Source organism: Sminthopsis crassicaudata, chromosome 2 (assembly GCF_048593235.1).
Source record: "Sminthopsis crassicaudata isolate SCR6 chromosome 2, ASM4859323v1, whole genome shotgun sequence".
Lineage (NCBI taxonomy): Eukaryota > Metazoa > Chordata > Mammalia > Dasyuromorphia > Dasyuridae > Sminthopsis > Sminthopsis crassicaudata.
Window position 1 is genome coordinate 454,793,431 of NC_133618.1, and position 12,781 is coordinate 454,806,211.

Here is a 12,781-nt window from a genome sequence, read left to right on the forward strand (position 1 = left end):
TTTCAGTAATTTGGGATGACACTGTAAGATCTGGTTCTTTACTTTAGAAACACATCTTGTTTCTGACATTGGCATCCATTAATTTATAAAAAATTGTTTGTAAAACTGATTTGTACAAAACTTGACAAAAATTAGGATTTGTCTCATATGCTTTTAGGCAGAGATGGCCTTGAGCTCTTTCTCCACATAACTTTGGATAGAGTTTGGAATTTTGCTGAGAAATCCCAAGTTAAGATTCTCCTTATAATAACAACAGCAGCTAACTGTAAGATAGTATTTACTATCTTAACACTATCTTAACATTGTGCTAAGCACTTTACAATTCTATTTTGTGTGATCCTTAGTCTAGGAGATAAGTGCTATTTTTTTTTTTTTTTAAAGATAAGGAAACTGAGGTCACTTTACAATTCTATCTTATTAGATCCATACCATAAACTGGGGAGGGAAGTGCTATTTTTTTTTTTTTTAAATAGATAAGGAAACTGAGGTGAATGGAAGTTAATTGGTTTGCTCAGGGTCACAAAGCTATTAAATGCCTAAGGACAGATTTGAACTTGATCTTTCTAAACTCCAGCTTTTCCAAGTAGTGGCCTCAGAGAGGTTTAGGAGAAAGTTTATAAATATGTACCACCTAGAGAATGCTTTGTCCAAAACCAAAGCAAACCTATAAACAATTTCAAATTTTCTTTCTTTTCTTTCTTTCTTTCTTTTCTTTCTTTCTTTCTTTCTTTCTTTCTTTCTTTCTTTCTTTCTTTCTTTCTTTCTTTCTTTCTTTCTTTCTTTCTTTCTTTCTTTCTTTCTTTCTTTCTTTCTTTCTTTCTTTCTTTCTTTTTTTTCTTTCTTTCTTTTCTTTCTTTCTTTCTTTCTTTCTTTCTTTCTTTCTTTCTTTCTTTCTTTCTTTCTTTCTCTCTTTCTTTCTTTCTTTCTTTCTTTCTTTCTTTCTTTCTTTCTTTCTTTCTTTCTTTTCTTTCTTTCTTTCTTTCTTTCTTTTTTTTTTAAAACAGAAATAAATCTACTTCTTTAAGGCTATATTACCCAAGTTTGAGGAATTTAAAAGGAAGTACCTGTGAAGGCTTCAGCTGAAAGGGGCTCTGTGTGATAGTCTCTGATCACACCAGTGATGGTGATTTTATAAGGAGTGGCTGGCTTGAGACCTGTCACTTGCGTAGAGTTCAACACACTAGGCACCGTGAGATTGTGAATTTCTTCAGGGTGATTAGCTTCTTGCACCCAAATGACAAAGTTCTTATAGGGCCCATTTACCACAGTCCAATTGAGTGTGAAGGCATCCCAGGTAATTTCTGAAATTGTTAAGCTTCTGAGCTTAGGTGCCTCCTCTAAATAAGGACAAGAGCTAGTTAGTTATTCAAATTTGAAAAAGTCATTGAAAGGAACTAGGCCATGGTCTGCTAGGGGGCATTTTTTTTCCTGAATGAAGAATAATCTCTTAAAGAGACATGATATTAGAAACATGAAAAACACATATTTAAAGGTTAAATTGTATCTGATCTTAGGAAATAATGAAGTATAAATGCAAAATGGAATTTAAGTTTGGGAAAAAAAAATGGATTTCTTTTAAAAAAAAGGCCACAGGATCCATTTAACCTCAGCTTCACTTCTAAAGGTCCTTTGATTCCAAATAAGTCACTGACTTTACACAAAATATTATACTTTACATTTTCAGAGGAAAGCTGAATGTGTGCTCATTCTCTCAGCAAATTCAATTTATATCATGACAGAATATAACTCTTTAAATTCACGGACTAGTTAGAATTTTCTCTGGGAAAGAGCCTTGGATTCTCTTTGAGAAGATGAATAGACTTCCCAAAGGGAAGGGTAGAAAACTTTACAAGAAAAAAGCTATGGAATGGAAAGAGAGCAGGTAGAGTTCCATGATTAATGATTTCAGAGAAGAAAAAGTTTCATCCCAAAGTTTGACTACAATCTTGTTTTAAAGTGGAACCTGAGGATGTCTCCTCCATCCTAATTAAGATTGATTTATGACTGTATCATTGGAATGGGCAACTGTGAAAACAGGACACTCTTTGGTACCTGTGGTGGCTTCAGCAGAAAGGGGTTCAGTGGTGAAGTTCCTGCTCACACCATACAAAGTAATAGTGTAAGAGGTTTCAGCCTGGAGGCCAAGAACATCAGCAGACTGAAATTTGCCAGAAACTGTGAGATTCTGGGCTTCCTCCAAATTGTTAGACTCCTGCACCTTAATGACAAAGATCTCATAGGCCCCATCAGCTGCCGTCCAGTAGAGTTTGAGGGAATCCCAGCTAACCTTGGCCACTGTGAGGTTCCCCAGTTCTGGGACCTCTTCTGAAGGAGGACAGAGAATTACTGAATTAATGAAATGGCAAGTCCACACACCACACAAGTACAAAGATTCAGGTCTAAAACTAAATTAATCTGCCCCCCCCCCCTTTTGTGTGTGTGTGTGTGTGTGTGTGTGTGTGTGTGTGTGTGTGTGTGTGTGTATAGTCAGTAAAAATTGAGCACTCTAATTTTCTAATGCTAAGCGGGAAGCTTTTAATGATTTGCTTCCAACTCCCATTCCAAGTAGATAAATAGTGCAGACTTTAGTAGTTTATATTGCTTTGTTATCACCTCCCAGCTCTTAGAACCCCTGAAGGCTTTTTCCTCAAGTTAGAAATTGTCTTAAACTCTCTGGGGAGCCTGAGTCCCTCCCCTTTGAGACTAATCTTCAGCAATGCCTTGGGGGAGAAAGCTGCCCTATTTCTGAAAAGGAGGAGCATATGTAATTTTAGAATAAATTAATGGTAATTATCACTCTATCCTAAATTATCCAAATAAAAGAACACTGGAAAAGGGAGAGAAAGAGATAATTCAGTAAAGGCCACCCAAGGAAGCTGAATGTTGGGCATAAATCAAAGACAAAATGCTTAGGATCCACCTAATCCCAAATCAGTTGTCCTTTAAGAATAAAAACAAAGAATGTTAAGTGAATTAGTTAGTGAGCCAGGATACCTGTGATGGCTTGAATAGAAAGAGGGTGTGTGCTAAAGCCCCGAATCACTCCATGGATGGTGATTCTATAAAGGGTAGCAGGTGTGAGTCCAGTCACATGCACAGATCTCAGCTCTCCTGGGATGTTAAGATTCCGGTTAGCCTCTTGCACCTGAATGACAAAGTTCTCATAATCCCCATCAGTGGTGGTCCAGTTCAGTCTGAGAGAATCCCAGCTAACTTCTGTCACTGTTAACTCTGCCAGTTTAGGAGTTTCTTCTGAAGAAAAACAGATAGTTAGCTTAGTATTCAAATTGCAAACTAAAGTAAACATGATCTGAACCACTCAAGGAGATCTTTAACATTGTGTTCAGGGAAACACAATTCATCCCAATTATTTTGTTTTCCTTTGGTGATAAACTTATATTATCATGGCTTCCTAAAAGAGTTTAGCAGTATAACAAGTTGGGTGAGGACTGAAATGAGCAATTGGTTTCCTAGCTAGAGGAAATTACTTCTTATTGCTATGACATGTGTAAATTTAATACCTAAAGAAAGAAAACAGTAAATTATTGAGTGGTAAATGTTATTATATCTGGAAGGGTAGAGGATTGGTGAAGAAACCACATTTTCAATGCTAGTCCCATCTGGTCAACCTGAGTTCTTAAACAGAATTTAAACAGTTCTTAGATGGAACTTGCCAGAGATATACTTGTTGAAGGACTAAGTAGGTGGGTTGGTAAATGAAAAAAAAAATACCTGTAGAAGTTTCAGCAGAAAGGGGATGTGTTCTGTAGGTCTGAATCACCCCATAGATGGTGATTCTATAGGGGGTAGCAGCTTGGAGGCCTGTGATATTCACAGTTCTCAGACTGCCAGACACTGTAAGATTTTGAACCTCTTCCAATTTGTTAGCCTCCTGCACCTGAATGACAAAGTTGTCATAAGCCCCATCCGCTGCCATCCAGTTGAGTTTGAGGGCATCCCAGCTAACATCTGTCACGTTAAGGTTTGCAAACTCTGGTTCCTCTTCTGAAGAAGGACAGAAAGTCAGCAGTTAAATGATTAACAAAGATGTCTTGAAGTAGAGAAATCAGAAAACAGAATACTATGGGTGCTTTTCTATAAGAAACCATTTCATCTGTATGAGTGAATTGATCAAACCTAAACTTTTCTGCAGAGAAAAGTTGTTTCCCTATGACTTAAACCTGGTTAGAAGGTAGAATTTAAATGCTCATAGTATCTTTACATAAGTATTGACAATTTAGAATATTTTCTAGGCATAGCTCCCCCCTAAAAGTTACAGTGGCCATTAGGATATACAAATGACCCTGAGTTTTCAAAGCCAACACCAAAGGAATGTAAGCTTGGCCAAGTCCTAGTCCTAAACTAGAAGGCCCTTAACTTCTGGCTCACAGAGGCATATCTATTCTTCAAGGACCACTAACTTATATATTTCTTATCTTAAGCTGTGATGGCTTAGAGATTTCTAATATGGAATAGGAAAGTTGTAATCTATATTAATACAAAGATGAAAACTACAAAAACAATAACAATTATATAATGCTTAGAATTGCCAGATGTGTTAAGTGCTTTACAATTATTATTTGATTCTTATAATAACAATTCTTACTTATAATTTTTACAATAACTCTGGGAAAGGCAAGAAGAGGTTACATGACTTGCTCATGATCACACAGCTAGGAGATGTCAGAAGCTGAATTTAAGAGCTAGCATTTATTTAACACTTTAAAAGTTTGCTTAGCTTTATCTATGTTATTTCATTTAATTTTCCCCACATCCCTGTAAGGTAGGTGTACTTTTTTTGTCTCTTGACTCCAAGTCTCCTTATGGTTATGTTTGCAATTGCATTGCTTACTTACAATGTTGAAAGAAGAGTAAAATTTACCTGGGTAAAATAAAAATCACAGTAGGGATGGTAACATGCAAAATAGTGAAGTAGCTGAATATGAACCCTCCTATCCTTCCTTAATTTTAGTTTCATCCTCATTCTCTTTCAATCTTTGCCTTAACTAAACTTAATCTCAGCAGTGAGTCAAGAGAAGTGTGGAGTAGAAGGGAGAACACTGGATTTAGAGGTCAGAAGAACTAAGTTTGTAACCAGGCTTTGTTGGTTGCTGGCTTAGAGACTTTAGGCAAGTCTCTTAAACTTCCTGGACTTCAATATAAAAAGATGCTCTCTATTAATTAGAGAAATGCAAATTAAGACAACTTTGAGATACCACTACATACCTGTCAGATTGGCTAGAATGACAGGGAAAGATAATGCTGAATGTTGGAGGAGGTGTGGGAAAACAGGGACACCATTGTTGGTGGAATTGTGAATACATCCAGCCATTCTGGAGAATGATTTGGAACTATGCTCAAAAAGTTATCAAACTGTGCATACCCTTTGATCCAGTAGTGTTACTAAAGGGCTTATAGCCCAAAGAGATCTTAAAGAAGAGAAAGGGACCTGTATATGCAAGAATGTTTGTGGCAGCCCTCTTTGTAGTGACCAGACACTGGAAACTAGTGGATACCCATCAATTGGAGAATGGCTGAATAAGTTACAGGGTATAATGTAAGGGCCCTTTAAATGGGAGGCGCCACAGTGCAACGGGAGATTGAGTGCCCCAGGAAGTATTCTCTGTGGATATTAGGACTTCCCTGTGGGTGGGATCTTGGCCACATTGAGATAGCTTTGTAATGGGTGACTCTCTCGCTGATTGGCTGTGTGTGTGACCTCACAGGCCCTTTATAAGCCCACTGCAGACAGTAGTCGCTCTCTTTAACTTGGTGCTCTTTAACCTGGCTCCCTAACCTGGGGTAGCCAAGCCAAGCTGATGCAGCCGTGAGAAGTAAGAAGTAAGAAGTCAGGGCATTATGTGAGTAGGTGTAATAAAGGCTTTTAAGATTACAGGTGGCTGTTCTTGAGTGTACTACAGGTTATTAAACTATAGATTCAAGAGATTGTGGCCAGAGACCTTTGAAAGCCTCAGAGGAGGCGAGCCAGGTAGAGTTCACACTGCAAAGGCCAGTGGTCAAAGGTACTCTGTTGGGCATAGGGCAGACTAGTAATAGTAACTGCAAGGAGGGCATGTTACAGTATGAATGTTATAGAATATTATTGTTCTGTAAGAAATGACCAGCAGGATGATTTCAGAAAGGCCTGGAGAGACTTACATGAACTGATGCTGAGTGAAATGAGCAGGACCAGGAGATTATTATATACTTCAACAACAATACTATATGATTATCCATTCTGATGGATGTGGGTCTCTTCAACAATGAGATGAACCAAATCAGTTCCAATAGAGCAATAATGAACTGAACCAGTTACATCCAATGAAAGAACTCTGGGAGATGACTATGAACCATTAGATAGAATGCCCAATACCCCTATTTTTGTCCGCCAGCATTTTTGATTTCCTTCACAGGCTAATTGTACACTATTTCAAAGTCCGATTCTTTTTGTACAGCAAAATAACTGTTTGGACATGTGTACATATATTGTATTTAATATATACATTAACATATGTAACATGCATTGATCAACCTGCCATCTTGCAGGGGGGAGAAGGAGGGAAAAAATTGGAACAAAAGGCTTGGCAATTTTCAGTGCTGTAAAATTACCCATGCATATATCTTACAAATAAAAAGCTATAATAATAAAAAAAAAAAAGAAAAGAAAACTCCCTGGACTTCAGTTTTCTCATTTGGAAAATAAGAATGCTAGATTAGATGATCACATAGATTTCTACCACTTCTAAAGCTAATGAATCTTCATGTGTAAAATCTTCTACATCAGGAGCCTGGTCTTTTTTTTTTTTTTTTTTTAATTTTCCCTAGATCCCAGCATTGTTATTGAGCATAGTAGGTACACTTTATAAATGTTAGATGACTGAAGTCAGTGTGATCTGTTTCCTGACAGCAATTGATTAATAAGACTTATCTCTCAGTAATGGTTTTGGTACCTGCCAAAGGAATTTTAGATATCAGATCACAGGTACTTATTTGAATAGATCTCTTTACTACCAGGCAGACAACACTCTCTGCCCCTGAAGGGGAAATCAGTGGAGAAGCAAGGCAGGGAAAGTTGGATATTTCTATTCTTGATAGACAATTTTTTTCTTTCTGTCACTTTCCCTTATTCAAATTGCTTCAAATAGTCAGGCTCAAATTTTTCTTTATGGAGTATAAGGACTTAATTTCATAGCATACTGTTCTACAGTGGATACAAGATTTCACAGGTGGGTGTATAATCGCCACTAGGACATCTCTCTCCTTCCCCATAGTGTGTGTAGTGCTTGATCATTTTCTTTCCAAAAATATTTCAAAGAGCAGATATACTCAATGTGCCAGAGGCTTTCCTTTGGTTATTTGTGGTATCCACAAAATAATAAAAGCTTCCTTTCAGCATAACTAAGGCAGCTTTGGTTTTACTAAGATTACTCTTGTAAAGTGCAAGCTCTAACAGGTCTGACTGGGTTGAAAAAGGCTTTGAGTGAACCCTGCTTTTGCTATTGTGACTTAATAAATGCTTGCTATTTAATAACTCTTAATAATGATAGTAACATGATTTCCTTAAAACTTATGGACTACTCTTTTTAGATATAAATCAATGGGGAGCAGAGAGATCTTGAGAAAGACTAAAATATAAATGGAAAGATAGATACACATACAAGGAGAGAAAGAGACCAAGACCAAATGAATAAAAACACAAAGACAGATAGAAACAGAGGAATATTAAAGGGCAGATATATTGAGATAAGGAAATTGAGATAGAGACAAAAGAAGTAAATGCAAAAACATAGAATTCAATCCCTTATTATATTACCTGCTCTAAGAATACTGTATAAGTTTGTTTAAATTATGTTCCCTTTACCCTTCTCCCCCCCCACTTTTGTTTTTACCACACAGATTGTCTCAAAAGGAACTCCAGATGGAAACCCCAAAGAAACATGACTTATAAAATAAGGAAATTGGATTATACGGTTTCTATGTTCTCTTCCCTTTTTAAAAATATAAATGCAGAATCCTTGCCATTTTCAAAATAAAACAAATATATACACACACATAACACACAAAACACACACACAATAAGATGACAAAGACTGGAAAAATATCTATCACAAAAAGTCATTTAGTGTTAGTGAGAATTGGAATTTATTTTTGATGCCCTGTATGTTATTCTGTGCCTTTTAGGAAGTAGATAATTTGTGCTTGGCAGTGACTTAATGGTTTGGAAATCACTCATATCATTGGCCTTTGAAAACAGTGAAAAGTATTCAGGTAACTCATTGTGGGTCAGCCTACAGAACTCCATTACCTAACAGTTATGATCAAAGAGATATAAGCAAGCAAAATAAAGCACTGATGAAGCAAATGACAGAGGAATGGGGTGAAAGGTATAATAAAGTAAATGAATGTATAATATGAAATAAAGAAATAATAGCTAAGAAAAAGTAGTAGGGAAAGGGAAATGTGGCAAGATGTTATAATTTAAATAAAAGGGCAGGTAACATTGAGGTAAGCTAACAGAGTCATGTCCAACTTAATTATAATTAGTAACAGATAATATCCTGGATGGGGAAAAACAAACATGTCTGAGGTTATTGACATTCCAATCATGAATCACATATCTGTGTGCTTCCTACTCTTTGGGCAAAATGTTTTCTTTATATTGTATGGTTCTTTGATAATAGACTGCTTGGCATTTCTCAATGAAAAGGGCCTTTCTTGGGGATGTCCCTGAAAGATTTTTCTATAGTTTTGTATTTTTACTATGGGCTTATGAGTTGGGGTGAGACTTCTAAGAACATTTGCCTTTTAGGCTTATTAGAACCATTCTTATTTGTGAGAAGTGATTTTCACCAATGGCTGGATATCTGAGAAGAACCAGATTCCTCTCAGCTAAAGAAAGGAAGGATAGTATTTTTGCATTGCAAAGAGTGAAGAATTTGAAAAAACAATAAGGAGTATGGAAACACCTGTAGGAAAGGAGGCAAAGTAAAAGAAGCAAAACAATATACACAGTAACTGTAACACTGTAAATAGAATATCAACAACAACTATGAAACTCAACTTGATGCTAGGTAATGGAACTGCTCAAAGTTGCCCCTGAAGAAGAGATATAGGAATGTACTAAAGCACCTCCCTCTTTTCTATGAAAAGATGGGGGACTGTGGTGTATAACACTGCTTATATTATAAAACTGATTAATAAGTGGGCTAATTATGCTGAACTAACTACTTTCCCCTTCTTTTTAAATTTTTTTTTATTATAAAGAATGGTTCTTTGAGTGAGAGAGGGGGACAGACATAGAAAGAATGAAAGTGATGTTAAAAGATTTTTTTTAAAGAAAATTTTAACAGTATATCATAACAAAGTCTATCAGAAGAAAGACAAAAAAAAAAAAAAAAAAAGAAAGAAAACAGATTTGAGTTCATAATCCACCTCAGATACTTTACTTAATACCTAAATGACTCAGCAAATTATTTAATCTCTCTGTTATCTCAATTTTCTCAACTATAAAATTTGGAGGTTGGGCTTAGATGACTTCTGAGGTCCCTTTTAGCTACAATTCTATTATGTTATGGTCTTATACAAGAATCACCTCTTGGGGACAGTAATGTTGTACAGTAAGAGTGAAAACTCTTGAGGATTCCTAAAGGCCTTCTCATCACCTACTATTTGACCCAGACCCAATGAGAGTCAAGAGGAATAATAGAACAGAATATTTTCAGTGGTCTGTACCAGTTGGAAACATTTTAATCTTGGTATAACCAAGAAAAAAGCCACTTCCTCCCCTCCATACTTAATAAACTCTGTGGTTCCTTATCACCTTCTCTAGGATACAATATAAAATACGCTGACATTCAAAGTCCTTTGTAACCTAATCTTGCCCCCTTCTAGCTTTCCAGATTTCTTAGGTTTCATATCTCTGCTAACCATTGATATTGGCCTTTGTGCTGTTAAGACAAAACACATGATGTGCCAAAATGTTTGTGGCAGCTCTTTTTGTAGTAGCTAGAAACTGGAAGATGAATGGATGTCCATCAATTGGAGAATGGTTGGGTAAATTATGGTATATGAAGGTTATGGAATATTATTGCTCTGTAAGAAATGACCAGCAGGAGGAATACAGAGAGGCTTGGAGAGACTTACATCAACTGATGCTGAGTGAAATGAATAGAACCAGAAGATCTCTGTACACTTCAATGTTGTATGAAGATGTATTCTGATGGAAGTGGATATCTTCAACATAAAGAAGATCCAACTCACTTCCAGTTGATCAATGAAGGACAGAAATAACTATACCCAGAGAAGGAAACTGGGAAGTGAATGTAAATTGTTAGCACTACTGTCTATCTACCCAGGTTACTTATACCTTCGGAATCTAATACTTAATGTGCAATAAGAAAATGGTATTTACACACATATATTGTATCTGGGTTATATTGTAACATATGTAAAATGTATGGGATTGCCTGTCATGGGGGGAGGGAGTGAAGGGAGGAGGGGATAATTTGGAAAAATGAATACAAGGGATAATATTATTTAAAAAATTACTCATTCATATATACTGTGGAAAAAAATTATAAATAAAATAAAAAAATAAAAATGATACAAACATTAAAAAAAAAAAAGACAAAACACATCACTCATCTTCCTTTCGGTATTATCATAATGGACAGAGATCCCCATACCCAGAATTTTCTCCCTCCTCTTCCATTTCTCCTGGCTTCCTTTGATTTCCCTCAAAATCTCAGCTAAAATTCAATCTTCTACAAGAAGTATTTCCTGAATTCCATTACTTCTGATGCCTTTCCTTGAGATAATTTCCAATTTATCCTCTTTATGTTTTATCTTATAAGTAGTGGTTCGTATGTTGTCTTCCCTGTTAAGATACTCTCAAATGAGAATTTTTCTTTCTATCTCCATAGTCTTTAGCACAGCACCTAACACATAGTAGGCATTTAATATTTGTTAACTAATGAACTTCCTGCTTTGGTATTGTATGTAAACCAATGCAGTATCCATAAAATTTGTTGGAATGTCAAGGCAGAAGCAGGCATCCAAAGGGTTGATGTGACACAGTATGTCTACTCTCCCTACTGCTTTATTTGCAGATGCTATTCATTACTACCAACTTCCTCCAGCAAGGCTGATGTTATAGTTGACAGAGAAGACTCTGCAATGTGAATAATTCCTGACTGAGGAACATAGTGCCTGAGCTTTGGGTATGATCTGCCTCCTCCCAAACTGCCATTGCTAGTGAGCAAATTTTTTTTTTTTTCTTTTTGGTTTCTTATTGTTTTCTTTTGTAAGCTGTTTCAGACATATTCAAAAATGAATATTGTTCCTCTTTATCTTTAAAATTTTATTTAGCAAGACAGCAGTGATTTGGACAACAAGAAACATGAATTGGAGGTGGCATGGACATAGGCTCCTTCCCTGCTGAGGATATTCTACTCTTCTTGCCTTTGCCTATGGAAATCTCTAGGTCACTTCAAAGTTCAGCTCAGGTGCTTCCTCTTATATGAGGCCTTTTGTGACCTCCTGTATTTTTTGGGCGGGTCTCCCATTCAATTTTCCTAGGTATAGCAGATAGACCAGTGGGATTGGAAAATCAAGAAGACATCTTCCTGAGTTCAAATATGATATTAGACCACTTACTAGCTGTGTGACCCTGGATAAGTCACTTAATTCGATTTGCCACAGTTTCTCATCTGCAAAATGAGCTGGAGAAGGAAATGGCAAAGCATTCCATTATCTTTACCAAGAATATCCTAAAATGGGGTTACAGGTTTTGGACACAACTGTAGAGGACTGAAACTCTGAATAGGTGTACTTGAATCTGAGAATGCAGAGCACTTAAGGCTAATTACCTATTCTATGTGAGAAAATGACTGTTAGCATATATTTGGATCATGGCTCTCTTCACCTTTGGTGCTTGCTGAATATTTGGTAGTAAGATAATTGTAGGCAAGGATTGGGTGGGGGGGGGTGGAGTGAGGAAAGGGAGAGTGACTTGGAGGCAGGCAGAATTAGGAGGAGAGAGGCTGGTGACCCCGGGACTTCAGAATCCAGGACACATCTTTGGCAACCCTTGTGGCAGCTTCCCTGCCTTCTTTACTTCTCCCCCTAAAGACCAAGGACTTTAATATTTCCTGACTCTGGCTGGCCCTGAAGCCCTCCAGGGAGCTAGCCCATACTATATACACACAACTGAACAACAACAATATTTTACTAATTTACTTTGCATTTGCTTTGTACACATTTTATATTGACTTCTCAGTGCATTGGCTATTTTCCTCTAGTAGGATGTTAGCTCCTTGAGGATGGAGATTATCATTTTGTCATTGCCTTTGGGTTTCCAGCACAGTGATCAGGCACATGCAGATAGAGAGGTCCTCTGACCCATGCCTCCTTTGTCAGAATGTCAGTTTACTATTGGGTTTAGAGTTATGAATTACTAAAGCCAGACTGCCTTGAAATAATTATCTCCTCAACAACCTGATAAAGCAATTCATAGTTATATAGACAGGTATGTTATTTCTCAGTTTAGCAGCCTGCTACCTCAGAACACTGAAATGAAAAGAAGTAATTCTACTATCAAGATATTCAACTACTGATTATTTGCTTTTTTGGGTAAAACGTCTAAAGTTTTTGCTCTTTTATCTTTTTCTCCACAATAGTAATGATAATAATTAACCTTTATGGAGCTTAAAGGCTTGCATAATACTTTATATATACTTCTCCCCTCTTATGAGTCTTGTAATAATTCTATAAAGTAAATAAT

At 36.5% G+C, this 12,781-nt stretch overlaps 1 protein-coding gene across 1 annotated transcript in view; it reads right to left on the reverse strand.

Annotated features, from left to right (window-relative positions):
* The window catches only part of TNC (tenascin C), a 110,718-nt gene that overhangs the window by 34,593 nt on the left and 63,344 nt on the right, over nucleotides 1–12,781 (reverse strand). The window contains 4 exon segments of the mRNA XM_074292897.1: nucleotides 1,065–1,337; nucleotides 2,053–2,325; nucleotides 2,995–3,252; nucleotides 3,733–4,005. Of these exon segments, the coding sequence (XP_074148998.1) occupies nucleotides 1,065–1,337; nucleotides 2,053–2,325; nucleotides 2,995–3,252; nucleotides 3,733–4,005 (1,077 nt within the window).